At 42.0% G+C, this 16,608-nt stretch overlaps 3 protein-coding genes across 3 annotated transcripts; 2 read left to right on the top strand and 1 right to left on the bottom strand.

Moving 5' to 3' along the window:
* The first annotated feature begins 2,927 nt into the window (after window positions 1-2,927).
* Window positions 2,928-6,035, top strand: fbxw9 (F-box and WD repeat domain containing 9). The gene is made up of 7 exons (XM_085352338.1): window positions 2,928-3,063; window positions 3,149-3,296; window positions 3,692-4,670; window positions 4,803-4,951; window positions 5,044-5,247; window positions 5,340-5,405; window positions 5,864-6,035. Exons 1-7 carry the CDS (start codon window positions 2,954-2,956, stop codon window positions 5,936-5,938), a joined length of 1,731 nt encoding a protein of 576 aa, XP_085208464.1. The 5' UTR covers window positions 2,928-2,953; the 3' UTR covers window positions 5,939-6,035.
* A 793-nt stretch (window positions 6,036-6,828) lies between these two features.
* LOC146633558 (guanine nucleotide-binding protein G(I)/G(S)/G(O) subunit gamma-7-like) lies at window positions 6,829-7,901 on the bottom strand. The gene is made up of 3 exons (XM_085352337.1): window positions 7,869-7,901; window positions 7,680-7,778; window positions 6,829-6,954 (listed from the first exon to the last, which is right to left on the bottom strand). Exons 1-3 carry the CDS (start codon window positions 7,899-7,901, stop codon window positions 6,829-6,831), a joined length of 258 nt encoding a protein of 85 aa, XP_085208463.1.
* Window positions 7,902-8,639: 738 nt separating this feature from the next.
* On the top strand, window positions 8,640-16,315 carry dhps (deoxyhypusine synthase). The gene is made up of 10 exons (XM_085352336.1): window positions 8,640-8,766; window positions 11,075-11,274; window positions 11,863-12,012; window positions 12,098-12,219; window positions 12,920-13,016; window positions 13,145-13,231; window positions 13,324-13,429; window positions 13,510-13,613; window positions 13,934-14,059; window positions 15,775-16,315. Exons 2-10 carry the CDS (start codon window positions 11,080-11,082, stop codon window positions 15,868-15,870), a joined length of 1,083 nt encoding a protein of 360 aa, XP_085208462.1. The 5' UTR covers window positions 8,640-8,766; window positions 11,075-11,079; the 3' UTR covers window positions 15,871-16,315.
* The last annotated feature ends 293 nt before the right edge of the window (window positions 16,316-16,608 follow it).

The following is a 16,608-nucleotide window of genomic DNA, read 5'->3' as shown; positions in this document are numbered from 1 at the left end:
CCTACCCACGCAGGGCAAGAGACCGGTCAGGGGTCTCCCTGGCAACCTCCGGTCGCTAGAGGAAAAATGTCTATTTCACGAGTGTTTTCTGGCGTTTGCCAGGTGGAAATTCGTCACAAAGGGGATTTATACAGCGTTCTAGTGATAACCTCGAAATTGCTTTGAATACTTCCAGGTGGCTTCTGTGTCTATAGTTTCTATTGAAGACTGCTCACTGCTGGTGAAACTGCCAAGTTCACCACTAACCAGAAACTGAAACTGTTCCCTTTAAAGTAAAAGTAAAAAAGGACAGAAGGGAAAAAACAGAAAAGAAATTGTTGCATCAGTAAGGCCCGGTTTTTACTTTGACAGCAAATGTTTTTAGTTTCTGGTTTGAAGGTTTTTCACATTTAGCCACCGGAGGTCGCCAATCAGTCTGAGGCCTGATGGACATCTCTAACACATGCTCCTGCCTGATCAAAGTTGGATTCACATCATCTTCTGTCTGTAGATTATGTATTTTAGAATAAACCCTTTAATTCTGGTAGTTTTGTTTATTGCTAATTAATGTGGCCACTTTAAGCCGCAGCACTCCACAGTGTGAATAACTGAGGGCATCCTGTGCAGATTTAACTGGAAGGCAGCCATTGAGAGATGAGGTGGCCCCCTGCTGGTCACAGGCTGCACCAGCATGCTTGCAGCTCCTGTGCCACAAAGAATTAGTTAAAAGAAAATAAAAAGCTTTGCCACATCTCACCATGTTGTTGATACATAAATACAAGTTGTCCACAGGTTGTTGTTTTTTTTTTTTTCCCTTTTTTAAAAAAAAAAAGAAGTTTTTTTTTTATTTATTTTGTTTTTTATGTTGTGTTTTTGTGCTGTAATGCACAAATTTTTTTTGGACTTTAAAAGTTTTTTTTTCTCCTTTTTATTCTTTTTATTTAAAGAACAGTTTGTTTTCGTTGTTTTATAGCGGACCATCTGATGATGTTAAATTTGACACGGTTGTACTGAGGACAAGGCGGTGCTTGGTGCATACCGGAGGGAAGAACGTGGAAGACAAATTCAGAAGTTTTGTTTCAATCTGATATCAAGGCCAGCAGTTGAATTTCATGTATTACCTTTTTTTTTTTTTTTTTTTCTTTTGCTGAACTGTGGTGCAGGTTGGATGTAATCTGGTGTGTCTCTTTTTATTTAATTTTTGTGAATAGGGGAAAATAAAAGTTTTTTTCTATAAGCTTTGAGTTGACTCAGAATTTTCTATTGTCTATGATCACATAAACCACCATCATTTCAAAGTCCCTAAAGACCCTAAAACATTTTTTGAGAGAAGCTCTTGAAAGTGCTTCTCTCTCTTTAAGAACTGAGCTTTAAAACAAACAGTGGTTATAAAAACCGAGAGAGGCCGACAGTGATCACTGAATTAGGGGCTTGTTCAGATTAAATAAAACAAGACACAAAGCAGTAAAACATGTTAAAAACACAACAGCCTTGATAATTAGTTTTAACCCGGAAGCATGCTTCATACGTCATTACTTAACACCAGCACTGCCCAGCCTTCTACCTTTCTACCTTTAAAACCCGCCTTCCAGCCAAATGGCTGGTGGGCTTTTAGCTAGGCTTTAGCTTCAGCCAAGTGGAAGCTAAATTGTCTAGTCATTCATATGTAAATTAGGTTGTTATCTGGGAATTCTGGAGGGGAGTGGGGGTGGGGGAGCTGCTAAAAGCTGTGAACTTCCTTTTGTGTTCGTCTTGATGCATTCTCAATCATCCAGGGAAATAAATCTCCAAAAGTCCAAAAGACCGGATGTGGCACCTGCTGTAAATGTTTTAATGCAGTACAGTTATTATTATTACTTGTCATATCCTGTTTATGACAGTTAAAATAAATTCATTCATATAAGAAATAAAATTGTCATGTGTAAACTGTATATGGTGTTAAATAGGCGCATACTACTTTAATGTCGGTCATAAGAGTGGTACTTTAAGAGCCATAATCTTATGTATATGTATATATATATGTATATGTGTATATGTATGTATGTATATATATGTATATGTGTATATGTATGTATGTATATATATGTGTATATGTATGTATATATATATATATGTGTGTATGTATGTATATATATATATGTGTGTATGTATGTATATATATATATGTGTGTGTGTGTGTGTGTGTGTGTGTGTGTATGTATATATATATGTATGTATGTATGTGTGTGTGTGTATGTATGTATGTATATATATATATATATATATATATATATATGTAAGTATGTGTATATTATTTTATTTCAATACATTTATTTCAGAAATAAATGTATTAACTTTTCTAGAAAGCCTCCATCACGCGAAATACAAAAACTGATAACATATAGCGGGCAAAAGCTTTTAGGAAAGTCTTCCCCGTGATGGTCGCGTTGACAACGTATCCACCAATCACCGATGAGGGTGTCCCCCTCCCTCATACCGGCTGATCCAATCGCAACCAATAGAATTGTAATTCTGCTGCACAGTTTGATGACGACATCGGAACTGCCGTTTGAATGTTTTTGTGTGTGTGTGTGTGTTTGATGATAGGACAGAAACAACAATTGGTGCTTCTGCCTTACATTAGCCTTTAATTCGATTTATATTCCGCTTTAGTAACGCTGACTCAGGCGGTAAGTTTTAAGAAGCGGTAAACGCTTTCAGGTTTTGTTTTTAGGGAGTAGCAGCCAACACTTGGAAGATAACCGCTATCTGGGCGTTTTAAAGCCGTATTTCTATTGCAGTTAGCAGCTATCAAGGAAAGGAAAGCGTTCATTTGTGACGGCTATCTAAAGCTTTCCTCAGGCAGAGTTTCCCTGAATACGAACATCATCAGTGTAGTTGAGGCTAAGCTTAGCTTAAAGAGCTCCACCTTTATTAAAACACAAAATAAAGTTAGTCTAAGGTCCATGAGTTAGCCTTCTGGAGGAGAAAGGTGATGTCTGAGGTCAGCGATAAGCTGCAGGAAGGCGAGGCAGGTGTACGCGGTGAGCAGCCATTTCCTGACCAGGTGAGGAGCACTGAAGTCACCAGGCCTGACCTGCATGGGTGAGCCTCACACAATCAGCTGGGTTTTCATGTGGCACAGTGTCATGAAGAAAATAATTAATCTGTGTTTATCTAATCTTCTCAGTCTGCTGACCACCAGCCACTCATCCTCAGCAGATATCAGCCCCTCACCTTCAGCTGAGTCCAGTGGCTTGTTGTCCTTACCATGGGAGATATTAACCCACATTGTCTCATATCTTCCTGTTCACTTTGTAGTCAACGTGCTGCCAAAGGTTAGTTTGAAAGCCTTTTTTACGGTTGATTATTTTTGTAAAGACAACATTTGATGGGCTCCCCGGTATCTTTAAAGATGAGTTTTAACACCTCTGTATATGTCAATAAAGACCTGGTTTGACAACCATTAGAATGGGCACTGTGTTTTTCGAAGGGTATCCCTAGTAAGCTGCATGGGCAGAGATCACCCTCGCAAACTTCTGGAAGCAGCCCTGAAATATGACAGAAACTGCTCAGGTCAACAAAGAGAAACAAAAATTACCCATAGCAGGCGTCCAAAAGGGGGGGAAAGGGTTAAAGATGAATCAGGAAAATACAGATGTTTGGCACATGGCCACATTTGTCTCATGCAGATGTTTAAATGTCCTTCAATGCCTTCCCCTTCATGTTTCAGGTCTGCCATGCGCTGAGTAACGTGGGGCAGGACAGAACCTCCTGGCAGCTCCGAGCACAGAGGTTGGTGGGATTGAGAGCTGCTTTTCCAGTGGGGCCAAGGGAGGACTTTGACTGGCCTGGTGCCTGCCTGCAGATGGAACAGCTCATAACCTGCTGGTCAGGTGAAGTTGAGCATGTAGCCAGACAAAACCAGGAGGATGAGGAGAGAAGGGAGCAAGCGATGCCTCAGGATGGGGAGCCTGGTGTAGGAGGCCAGGATGATGGTGGAGAGGGTCAGGTCGGAGTGGCAGTGGCAGTGCAGGAGGTTGCTTATGGTGCGGATGAGGCAATGGAGGTGGCAGTGGAAGGTGAAGAGGGTGAAATGCAGCACGTCTTAGGTGGGGACCAAGTAGCGAGATTGAGAGAAGAGCTTGAAGACAGACTAGAGGGTGATGCTGCAGCACTAATGGAAGAAGAAATGGACCACAGAAGGGTTTTTATTGCCAACGAGGGCCGAGACGCAGTTCTTAATCACCAAGAAGACTTGCCAGACCACAGGAATCTGGGTAATGGGCAACATGTAGAGGCAAGAAGTCCAAGCCCACCACCAGCGCTGGAATGCATTACCCTGCCTACAGGCCACATTGCCCATGTAAACTCGGTCCTCCTTCTTGGGGGAGAGGGGAAGGTCTGTGCCACAGCTTCCAGAGACTGGAACGTAAAGCTCTGGGATCTGGAGCTGGGATCACTGCTGCAAACGATGGGACGGCAGGGTGATTTTAGCAGCCATCGAGGCTGGGTCTGGTGCCTGGCATCTCAAGGACCTCTGCTGGCCTCAGGGGGCTTTGACAGCACTGTGAGGCTGTGGGACCTGCAGGCAGGAGGTGCAGATAGGGCCCTCATCAGGACCGGGGCTGCTGTTCTCTGCTTGTCCTGTCAGCCCGACATGTTGCTGGCTGGTACATTTGACAAGCGGGTCAGCATGTATGACACCAGAGGTGAGAGGGATTTATATGAAGCTTGTTTTGCTGTGTAGAAAGTGCACATGAGAGTCAAGAGTTTAGTAAATACAAAGCAGTTATATAGACAAATGACTTGCTGAGGTGGGTTCTGTCTGTTTTTGTCCACAGCTGCTGCACCACTGGTGAAAAGCATCCGTATGCACAGTAACGCCGTAATGTGCCTCTGTGCAGATGACAAATACATCATCTCAGGGAGCAAAGACTGCACTGTGGCTGTCTATGACCGCAGAGCGGGCAAAGGCTTGAAGAGACTTCGGGTAGATTTCTTGAAGAGCTTGTGTTTTTGTAAACATACTCATATCCATCTTTACACCAAGCCACTAACTCCACCCACCCCACCACTTTACAGCTGAGCTCCTACCTGCTGTCCATGAGCTACAGTGGCTGTGAGGTATGGGCAGGAGACAACGGCGGCATGCTCCACTCCTTTTCCATGCAGGCGGGGACCTTAAAGCCTGTCTCTCAGTTTGATGTGGGGCACACAGCTCTGATCACCGGCATCCACAGATCCCCCGGTAGCCTCTACACCTGTTCATCTGATTGCACCGTCAAGGTGAGAGAATTCTTCGTTACCTTAAGCTGCTGGAACTTTGCTACTGAATGTCTTGAAAGTCTTGAATTGTAATTTTTCCGCCTGCGCTACAGGTTCATATACCATGCGCGCCTCCGAGGACGTTAAGCACCCTGCACTATCAAACTGGAGTCCATGGGGTGAGTGCTGTGCAGTCAGTCAACACTTTGTTTATATAGCAACTTTTTTATACAACTTCGTAGCTCAGAATGGTTTACAGAACAACAACATGTGCAAAAAAAAAAAATCAACCCAGCAAACACACACCGTATAAAACTTGTCAGGAAGCCAATGCAGAGACTTTAAAACTGGTTTTATATTTGCTCTCTTTCTGGTTTTGGTTAGGATCTGTCAGTTTTGCAGTAGCTGAAGGGGTTGCTATAGTTTCCTTTAGGGAGGTCATACTCTGATCAAGGATGACACATTTTGAACTGTTTTGGAGGAATTCAATGTTAGTGATCGCAAAAGTACTGACAGTTCTCTCTTTCTGGGCATCAGTGATGATATTTTAACTTTATTAATGTGGGCTTCTTTTCATCGTTCATGTGTCTTCTCTCTCCCTCTTGTTTCTCTCACTGCACTGTGTGAAAACTTTCAGCTGAGCGTGGAGGCCGGAGTCCTCGCTATAGCGTCCGGTGACGTCAGGGTGCAAGTGTGGAGGCCTCGAAAATGAAGTGGAAGCAACTACATGGTAACAATGAAAACAGGAACCCTGGTCTTTGTTGTGTTGTTCTGTGTCTCTATACAAATCAACAAAGGTAAATAAAGAAGCTGCCGTTGCCTGGAAGGCTGGCTACATCAACAGTCATGTAAGTGCTGAGTAAACAGACAAACACAGAAGGGAAGAAATGACGACAGATGATGACCAATCAGGTTATTTTTAATTTTTAAGTGAACTATTTTGAAATGACTGCTTTCAGTTGTTTAATTTAGTTGTAAATATGTGGTGGAGGATATTTCAGGTATTTTAGTCTTGTCACAAACCCTCACATTCTATTTTTATTTTTTTTATTTCTATCTTGTTTGATCCACTGAAAAGATTTTTCTATGGAAGGAAAAGCAAATGTTTATTTTCATTGTTTACCCCAAAAATGTTCATTTTGTGCCAAAACTCACTGAATCACTCTTAAGGACACTTTAAGTGTTCAAACAGCACTGAAACCACAGACATGTAAATGTTTGTAATTATAATACCTTTATTGAATCTCATATGTAAACTGGCATTATACAAGAATAATTACTTAAACATTTCATGTACAGTAAACTAATTATTGCTCTGTGACAAACTGATTGTATTTCTATAGCTATTTAATTGAATACAGTCAGGAAAGTGTTATTATTTGTGTCCATATGCTGTGTGTGTTTTTACTATTGACCAAAAATCCATTTACAAACATGCTGAGAGACTGTTTCCACAGAAGACAGCATTAAAAGTTCTAAAAATCAAGTGCGTGGATTCTTTCATGATTTTCCAGATGAGAACATGTAGTATCTTTTACACAGTACATGTTCGTGGTTGCGTTCTCGGACAGAGGTTTTCCTCACAGCGCCGTCTGGGAGCTGTCAAAGAATCAAACAGGTCTTCTTATCTTTGAAGGGATTGGATGAAGCAGCTATGCCGGTAAGCAGGGGGTCACTGCGCCTGTGCTCCTGACAGTACTGGACTAAATCTGCTGCTGTCAGAGAGATCTGCAGGGGCAGAGAGTTGACTGGATTTTAGACACAAGTATGAAAAACTGTTGGACAGTGAGCATGGGAAGTTTTTATAAAAAATACATATATATTCAGTACTTTGGCAATTTAGCAATTAAAGTATAAAATGATAGTCCTGTGTGATACTAAAAATTAATATTGATCCAATACCAGCTAAATACAGATACTGATACCTTTAACTTATGTCAGCAGCTTATGTCGGGAGGCCAGTGTGTCATAAATTCAACCAGATGAATCATACATTTTCAAATTCTGAACACATCTTAATGACCACTGAAATGACCATTTCAGATTTCTATGTATTTCGTAACTGTTTTTGGGAGACCTGGGATGTAAATGTGTATGTGTCTAAAGCACTCTGGATCTGCTTCTGTTGTTTAAATGTGCCGCAGGCTTTAAATAAAACTGATGTGACAATAAACACAAAAAGATTAAGACATCATTCATAGCGCATGTTTAAATTATAGGTTTTTTACACCCCCCCCCCCCCCCCCCCCCCCCCCACACACACACACACACAAAATTTAATACAATTTAGTGATCTACATACTGAACGTAGAGGATGGAAACAAATATCGACCATATCATGCTTAGTCTCAATCCAATACCGATACCAGCATTGGTATCAATACAATTAATTTTTATATCAATCTGCCCACCTCTATAAAGCAAATTAACAGATGATTTAGATTCTTACCCACCTTGAATCTCTCCATGCTTGCCTCTACCCGAAGTTGATCCACCAGTTTTTGTGCCTGAATAACACTGCTGCTGCTGCTGCACATCTTTCCTGACATTGTCTTGAGAGCAAAAACACAGAAAAACAACAAAAACATACTCCTATGACACCAAAGTTAGCAGCAGAAAAATGAGTTACACCAGTCACTTACCTGATCTAAACAGCTCAGGTTATACAGGAGCATCTGCTCAGAGATGCTCCTGGCTTTCCCTTTTGACCTGTATCCTCCTCTGTTTGTTGTTTTTTAATTCCCTGTTGGGGCCAGTTCAAAGACTGTGATAGAAAAGGTCAGACAACACAGTGGTGGAAATGTCACAAACATCACATCTCTTCACAGGCACTGCTGGAGGCTGTGCTTTAGAGATGTGGTCTGCCCTTAAAACAAGATTATGCGTCTGTACTTTGACAGAAGATTTTATGTTATATTATATTTAGGATTTTCTCTAATCCACACAGTGTCAACAGTATACATACAGGCCCAATATGTACATACACTCATTTAAATCTTTTAATAAGTAGCGCTGAGGGTTCTATAATGTCTTATGACTTGAAATAGTCAAGGCCTGTTAATTTCTCATTAGTGATCATGATTGACTGCAACTGGTGGGTGTAGCATACAAAGGATTTGCGATTAGCTCTCACTGGACTGATCGACACTCAAAACAATGGGAAAGTTCACGGAATTCTGTAGAGATCTAAGAAGGGGTGGAAAAAAATCTAAAATTTTACTATTTGTCTATCTGCGGAAGATGTGAAAGAAAAACACCGTGAACACCACAAAGGTAGAGTAGCTAAAAAAAAGGGCAACCTGGCAGTAATACAACAGTTTTGGATGCAAGCTGCCGTTAAACTTGACTGAAGAAGAAGAAGAAAAGGGCAACCTGGATCACATTTGTCCCTTTTCACTTTCCGTAGAAGTAGCTCGTTTCTCACAGGCGATCCATGCGACGTTTAGGGGAATACAAATCTTCAATATTTGTTTTTTTGCGCGTAGTGACAGCCGTTTATTGCTCAGCCTTCTTCATCACCTGACGCCTCTTCAAGAACAGGTATGTCTTCATTTCTCTTTTAGATGTTAAGTCGCGATTCAAGCTAGTTTGACTCAGAGTTAGCTTCTAGCTAACGTCTATCACATGGATTTTGTATGTTTTCATTGATGTTGTAGCACCTGCTAAACGCCATATGCTCTTTTAATAAAGGCTAGTCCCTGTACAAAGACATTTATTCCAAAAATAAGTGGAATTTTACATCTAAACCATAGGGTTTTTAAAGTTTCGATATTTTGTGCCTGTGAAATCGATGTTATTTTTTGTTTAAAGCTGATCAAAACCCATGTGATGGCCAGAAGTCGCATTTACATTTAAAATATTCATCTGCTTACTCTCACATTAGCATGTGTTGTAACGAAAAGTCACCAGATATGTAATCCTCAAACAAAGTATTAGAATATCCTGATAAATCAATGCCCAGTCACCTCTCACGACAGTGTTGGTACTCATAAAATCAGATAGCTGATTTTATAAGCTTGCAATATGTTTATGTGAAGTCTTAACAAGTAAAGTTACAGCATAGTTGAGTAAACTGTGCCGTATGTCTCTGTGCAGCAGATCTATAGCAATGTAACTGCAGTACAGTGCTGTGGTAATAAATATACATAGTTGTTTTTTTTGTTGCACGCCTCAAAAACGTATTAAAGTAATTTTCCTCCACTTCAACTACGGTATGAAATTAAAGAGATTTTGAGCCACCAGAGACGAGAATATACAACAGACCCGCTATCTGCTCATTTCCAGCTCCATGTTTTTACTTATGGGCTTTACTAGAGTATCTTTATGTAAATAACAGTTAAAATAATAATTTTTTATCTTGTACCTGGCCTGCAATGCTTCCCTAAAAACCTGCTTTCTCCTGATTGGCTGCCCTCGGAAACAGAAGGTTTCAATAGCAGATGGGAGGAGCTGTTGTTCACAGAGCCAGAGCTGACCAAATTAATTAATCTTGGGAAGTGCACTGCAGTGGTGAGTTCTCAGAACCTGCTCTTTGAGCAAAAACAATGACAACATCACGGAACGTAAGTTTGGATAACATCATAGAAAGCTCACGGCTCTCCAACGGGAGATTGAGAGACCAGTGTTGGACTGTTAGAACAGCTTTGAAATTCATATGAGTTGTTCGCACTAAAGTAAAAAACACCATCAATTCATGCGGAGACCCTCTTGGCGCCAGCTGCGGTCTCAAGGCTGGAGCTGAACAAAACACCCTGATAACGACTGTGTTTAGACTGTCCCCCCCCCCCATCCCATGCAAGGCCACCTGGGTTGGCTGGAAGACTGTTTACTTAGCCTGGCAGGGCGAAGGACACTGTCTCAGCTGAACTCTGCACGCGCACACACACACACACTGATATGTACACACTGATCCCCCCTCCCTTTCCAAACGCCTTCGATGTTTGTGCCCTACCGGGGAAGATGGCAGCCGACTGGACCAGCACAGACATGCTGCAGGACCGGATGCACTGTCTACACCGGCTCTCTCTTACCCTTTACCCGCCCCTGTTGCTTGTCTTGTGTTTCTATGGTGTATTGATAGTCATGTGCTTTTTGTGCTGAGGTGTTTTTTCTGTTATCAAACTGTTCTCCCACTAGGAGCTCAGTCTGAGTGGAGTTTTTTTTTTTTTTTCTCCTCCTCTTACCTCATGTTATGTATTTTTCATTGTTTTTTTCCTATCAGCCTACCTTTCTGACATGTCTCCCCAATGTGATGTTTGCGTAAAGTTGGTCAGAAGGTTCCTTTGTAAGTGCGCATGCGCCACTAGCGTGCTGCCTGCTGTAACCCTAATTTCCTTCGGGATTAATAAAGTATTCTGATTAAGACATCCTCCCTCACTGGCATCATTCAGAGGCCCAAAAAGAAATAGCAGAAACAAAGCAGTCTATAGTCTCCACTTCTGGTTCACACGGATTACTTTTACATATGTTGACCTTACTATGAGGTTTTTAGCACTGTAATGAATGATGAATAGAAAATCAGGAAAACTTCAGGAGGTGCACTTTAAAGGAATCTGCAGGATGGACATCCACCTTAGAAACATGCTGCTAGCCTTTCCAGGAATTCAGTTACTCAAATTTTTACTAGGAATCCACTAACTTTAGTTTCTTTACATGCAAACACTCCAGTAACCAAATGTTTCAGGAAAATGTTCTTCCCAACATTTGCACATTCAAATGAATCTCATCCTGAATAAGCTGGATCTGCAAGTGTGTGTTATATTTATTTATTTTTTTTACCTAAAATATGCTGAAGGCCCACCTCTGTGGAAATCTCAAAGAGCCTCTGTTTGGTGATTGTCTTTTGCAGAAAAGATGGCAGACCAGGCCCCCTCAGTTGCCATGGAGGCTGTCCTGAAGCCTAGCTGCGATCTCCCCGAGGACATGCCGAAAATCAGAGGTTACGACTTCAACCAGGGAGTCGATCTCCATGCGGTGCTGAAGTCCTACCTCACCACGGGCTTCCAGGCCAGCAGCTTAGCCCTGGCTATCCAGGAGATCAACACCATGGTGAGAGGACAGCCTTTGGGGGGGTTATTAACTTTCAGTAAACGACTACAAGGTGTCTGGACCCACACGTTCTCCTGTCTTATAGTAGTTTTGGTTTTGCTTGCCCAGGTTATGCTATGTGCATCTTTTGGCATTTCTTCTTCCACTGCAGTACAAGAGGAGTCCTATTGATGGGAATCATAGGGATCATATTGATATGAATATGTCACTATTTTAAAAAAACAAAACAAAGAACCCTAAAAGCTTTTAACTTCCTGGAGTCTTGGTCCACTGATACTGAGAGACTTTTACTCGCCCTCCTCATTCAAAAAACTTATCAGTCACTCCAGACTGGGCACATGTGTCACACCCACAATCCAACCTGACTTTTCTCCTGCGTTCTGTTTACCTCAAAACTTGGAGATGGAGTGTAAAATTACAAATTTGTTGACTTTGATGAAGTTGACATTGAGCCAGCGGTGGTTTTGGAGCCAGCGGTGGTTTTGGAGCCAGCTCACTTGTAAGGTGTGGTTGTTGCCACAGTGATCCACGTTGTATGTTTGCAATATCTGTTTATCTGTTGCTCAGCAATGATTTTGACCACCACAGATCGAGAAGCGTCTTGAACCAGTGGAGGAAGGGGAAGGAAATGAGTCGGAAACCCCAAAGTCAGGCTGCACCATCTTCCTGGGGTACACCTCCAACCTCATCAGCTCCGGAGTCAGAGAAAGCATCCGCTATTTGGCGCAGCACAAAATGGTACAAAATGACACGTCTTATGTAACGATCCACATAAGCTCTAAATCAGTCACCCGGTTTCTCAGAATCTGTTCCTCTGCGTCAGGTGGATGTTATTGTAACCACAGCAGGAGGCGTGGAGGAGGATTTGATCAAGTGCCTGGCTCACACCTACCTGGGAGACTTCAGCCTCCCTGGCAAGGAGCTCCGCCTGAGAGGCATCAACAGGTTTGTTAGCGCTGCTGTGGTTTATCTGTAAGCTAACATGTAAAATAAAAATATTAATAGTAAAATATAAAACTGTTTGTCGTGGCCACCCTTCAGCTTCTGTTTTAGCTCATCCCCCTGGCTTTCTTCTGTTTGACTTCCCCTTTTGAAACTTTTTTTAAACGGTGTAGATGAACAGCATATAAGGCAAAGCAATAATAGGTCCACTTTAAAGAAAACATGCTTATTCGCCTTAGAATCAATGCCACTGCACAGAGAGGAAGCAGTGCCAGTAAACCAAATGGATTGGACTGGTGCTTATATAACGCATGATATAATCCCACCTTTCCACAAGCCTCATTCACCCAGACACACACACACACACACACATACATACATACATACATACATACATACATACAGTCCTTTTATCGATGCCTAAGCACTAATATCTACCAATCACACACTCACACTCTGATCACCCCAATGGATGCACTGAAGGCAACTCGGGGTACAGTTTCTTACCCAAGGACACAGTGTTTGACCTCATAGTCGTGGACAAGTTTCTTATTCTCTATGCTTTCATCACAAATGGCACATGTTGTGTTGGTGCAAGGATTTGACAGGCAGGTGCTGATCTGTGACCTTGGTTCACATAGACAAACCTGCTGATGTATTGATTTTGTCCTTGTCCGTCTCCCTCTGTCTTCACTGGCTGTAGAATTGGTAATCTGGTGGTGCCCAACGATAACTACTGTAAATTTGAAGACTGGCTGATGCCCATCCTGGACCAGATGTTGCTGGAGCAGAACACAGAGGTGAGTCGCTCCCTGCACCCCAAAGCCTACTGCAACAATAGTTGTTAGTCTTATGCACTTTTAGGTTTAATATGTAATATACAACTTTATAAAGAATTAGGAATAATAAGAAGTTTCTGTGATTCCAGGGCACCCGCTGGACTCCCTCCAAAATGATCCACCGACTTGGAAAGGAGATAAATAATACAGAGTCTGTCTACTACTGGGCATACAAGGTGGTTATGCACCTCGTATTCTCACTTGCTTTGCTTACTTTGAACTGTCTGTGCTGTTTGGTGGCTAAATGTGCTGTTGTGTTGCGTTTCAGAATAACATCCCGGTGTTCAGCCCCGCTCTGACAGACGGCTCTCTGGGCGACATGATCTACTTCCACTCGTATAAGAACCCCGGCTTGATTCTGGACATCGTAGAAGGTTTGTAGCGGCGCCGATGTTGCTGACTAAAACGCAGGTTTTTAGTCGTTTCGTGTTGCTAATGCGCGCTTTATTTTCAGATATTCGCAGGTTGAACAGCCAGGCGGTTTTCGCCAAGAGGACTGGGATGATCATCCTGGGAGGGGGGCTGGTCAAACATCATATATCCAATGCAAATCTTATGGTAACTAAATTCTTTTATCTTTGGCTTGAACTTTTCTCACTTCTGAAAAAGTTTGATAAATTAGGTTATACCTAAGAGGTTCTACTTGAGTACAAATCTGAGGAACGTGGGCTGTCTGAGTATTTCCACTGTAGCTGCTTTAACAGTTACAGCCTGCAGTTACTTCAGATTCACTGTGATTTTCTACCTGTAAGTTGCTGTGACAATTTCATAAGAAATTGTTCTTATTTCGAGAAATATTAACAAGTTTAAACGAGTAAAGCAAACTTCCTCACAAACCTAATCAGAATCCTGTTTTGACACTCTCTCTTTCCTGCCAGAGAAATGGAGCGGACTACGTGGTGTATGTGAACACGGGGCAGGAGTTTGATGGCTCCGACTCCGGGGCCAGACCGGACGAGGCTGTATCTTGGGGCAAGATCAGAACAGATGCCAAACCTGTTAAGGTGATGATAAATGTCAACTTTACCTCCTGTTTTTACGTCAGATGGTCTTTATTCACATCAGATTTTGAGATGTCTTTGGGGGATTTTTTTGGTGGGGTTTTTTATTTTTATTTTTTTAAGCACACAAGTCTAAGGGTGTCAGTTTCAGAGGTGTTTTAAGAACTGAAAACGCCTTTGAAGACTTTTAAGAGTGCGGTACATAACACCCATACGCTTGCTGTACTGGACACATCAGCTCCATGCACTTATGGGATCATTCAGGCATCACGGAGATGTTGGTTGGTTGGGTTAGGGCAGACCTTCCCAAAGTGTGGGGCCCATGGCAGGGGGGGCGCGGTATGAAAGGGGGGGGACAAAGCGGGCGCCTACAGAAACGCAAAGCAGGAGATGAAGCATCGCTGAATATGTTTCCAAACCAACTTCATTCTAAGCCAAAGACTAGAAAATATGGTGAAGCATACGTTTTTCTTGTAAAACAAAGGGGGGCCTAGCAAAAAAAGTTTGGGAACCACTGGGTTAGAGTTGGTTGGTTAGCAGGGTTGAGATCGTATAACTGCGGGCCAGACTGATCCAAACATTTCTGTTTTCATGACTACTGAGTAATGTCTGAGAAGCTAAGCTAGTATATTAAATTACTGGGTTTTTACCTGTAGCTGTCAAAGGTTGATGGGGTATTATCAGGGGGTTTGTGAACACGGGATTTTCAAATTCATACTGTAAGTGCAGTAAGTTTGGATCTCAGTGACCTGAACCTCAAGGTCAGAGCTCGTCTTTTCTGAAAATCACCTTGAACTTTTACATTTACACCATAGGTGCTATTAAGAGGCTGGGGGGAGGTACTGGGAGCCACCAGCATTTTAATTTTTAATTCTTTTTTTTGTCATGCTTAATATAGAGTCACGGACACTTTATTAGATAAGCCTTGGTTCTGCTGGTTTGGACCCCTTTTACCTTCAAAACTGTGTTAATTCTCCAAGGTGCTGGAAACTATCCTCACAGATTTTGATCCATATTGACAGGATAGCATCACACATTTCTGCAGATTTGTCGGCTTTCTGACGAGACTTTGCTGTTTCACCACATCCCAAAGCCGTTCCGCTGGTTTGAGATCTGGTGACTGTGGTCTGGTGATTTGAGTACAGCGAACTCATTGTCCTGTTCCGAAAACCAGTTTGAGATCACTCTCTTGTATGTAAATCCCAGTAGTTCAGCAGTGTATGAATAGATGTGCAAATTGAAGTGGCCAGTGAGTTTTTAATAACAAAGAATTTCTCTGTTTGATCTGAGCGACTTGCGTTTTTATTGCTTTCATTGTTCCATGTTTGGAGAGTTCCTTCTTTTCCAGTGAAATGTGTTTTAGGGGCATTCAAAGTGTTTAGATATATTTTCATACTGGACCAGAAATGGCAGCGAGGTAACAAAGCAGAGCAACAGATTCTTCGCACACAACGAAGGAACGAGAACAAGTCAAACAGAACGGGGGAAAATGGTGTCAATGGTGGTGCAACTAGGAGATGTGTTCCTCATTTTGGCCTCAAGGTGGCAGCGTCTGTACAGTGTTTGTACTCAGAGTGCATCCAAGGCACTGAAAAGCATAACTAGGAAAACTGTCTGGTTTCACTTTAGTGAAAAACAATAATACAGCATCATTGTTTAAAAAATATGATTTTTATCATAATAGAAAAGTGATCAGCGGCTCTGTTCTTGGTTCTCAGGTGTACGCCGATGCCTCTCTGGTCTTCCCTCTGATTGTGGCCGAGACCTTCGCTCAACACGTCGACAAGCTGGCCGCCGGCAAGAAAACGGATTAATTGGCTGCTCTGTTTAAAAACGACTGTCTTTGCTCCTCTGGTTTACGCCTTTTGTTTGTCAAATTGAACACTTCAGCCTGATCCTGGGTCAGCTTCAAGACCGTGTACTGTCATACATACAGTGCTGTAACTGAACGACTTATTGAATGGGAAACGGTGGTGATGCTTTCCTGTTTTAATGCTTTCCAGTATTTACTTGTTTGAACAAGTACAGCATTTCTATTTCTTACTGTTCAGAAAGCTGAAATGTCATAGATATCATGCTAATGCATGCACCAAAGAGACGATTATGTCTATAATGTAACTGGTTTTAGTGTGTGTGTGTGTGTGTGTGTGTGTGTGTGTGTGTGTGTGTATAGTTTTAATTTATTTCATTTTAGTTGTGGCGTCACACATACACCGGTCGATAATTCTTATTTTCTATTATATTAAGCAAACCTTTACTTTCTCGTCATGGTTACAGGATGAAAGATGTCCCTGTATGTCTTAATAAACCATGAAATCATCAGTTCTGTCTCTGTTTTAAAATAGGTTTATTGCACTTTTACAGAGACTTTGTGCAGTAGTCCTGTGAGAAAAGGCTGCGGAGGACCTGTCATATGACACTAAATTTCACATGACTCGATCCTTGTTGCATAAAAAGTTTGCAGAAAGAGTTTGAAGTGGCTCAGGAGCATTTCATCCAGGAACACAGAGGTGGCTATTAAGCATTGATTAGAGGTCACTTTATTAGGTACT

This window comes from Diplotaxodon limnothrissa, linkage group LG4, assembly GCF_057381915.1.
Source record: "Diplotaxodon limnothrissa isolate DT_005_m linkage group LG4, D_limnothrissa_male_GT1.1, whole genome shotgun sequence".
NCBI lineage: Eukaryota > Metazoa > Chordata > Actinopteri > Cichliformes > Cichlidae > Diplotaxodon > Diplotaxodon limnothrissa.
The sequence above is the reverse complement of the archived record's forward strand: the minus strand, read 5'-3'. Positions and strand labels throughout refer to the sequence as shown.

Excerpts from the sequence above, each read along its gene's own strand:
- dhps (XM_085352336.1), top strand. The coding sequence starts at position 11,080 with ATGGCAGACCAGGCCCCCTCAGTTGCCATGGAGGCTGTCCTGAAGCCT. Across the intron at positions 13,232-13,323 it reads TCTACTACTGGGCATACAAG|AATAACATCCCGGTGTTCAG; the intron begins GTGGTTATGCAC and ends GTTGCGTTTCAG. Across the intron at positions 13,430-13,509 it reads GATTCTGGACATCGTAGAAG|ATATTCGCAGGTTGAACAGC; the intron begins GTTTGTAGCGGC and ends CTTTATTTTCAG.
- LOC146633558 (XM_085352337.1), bottom strand. The coding sequence starts at position 7,901 with ATGCTCCTGTATAACCTGAGCTGTTTAGATCAG. Across the intron at positions 7,779-7,868 it reads ACCTGAGCTGTTTAGATCAG|ACAATGTCAGGAAAGATGTG; the intron begins GTAAGTGACTGG and ends TTTGCTCTCAAG. Across the intron at positions 6,955-7,679 it reads CAAGCATGGAGAGATTCAAG|ATCTCTCTGACAGCAGCAGA; the intron begins GTGGGTAAGAAT and ends CTGCCCCTGCAG.
- fbxw9 (XM_085352338.1), top strand. The coding sequence starts at position 2,954 with ATGTCTGAGGTCAGCGATAAGCTGCAGGAAGGCGAGGCAGGTGTACGC. Across the intron at positions 3,297-3,691 it reads TAGTCAACGTGCTGCCAAAG|GTCTGCCATGCGCTGAGTAA; the intron begins GTTAGTTTGAAA and ends TTCATGTTTCAG. Across the intron at positions 5,406-5,863 it reads ATCAAACTGGAGTCCATGGG|CTGAGCGTGGAGGCCGGAGT; the intron begins GTGAGTGCTGTG and ends GAAAACTTTCAG.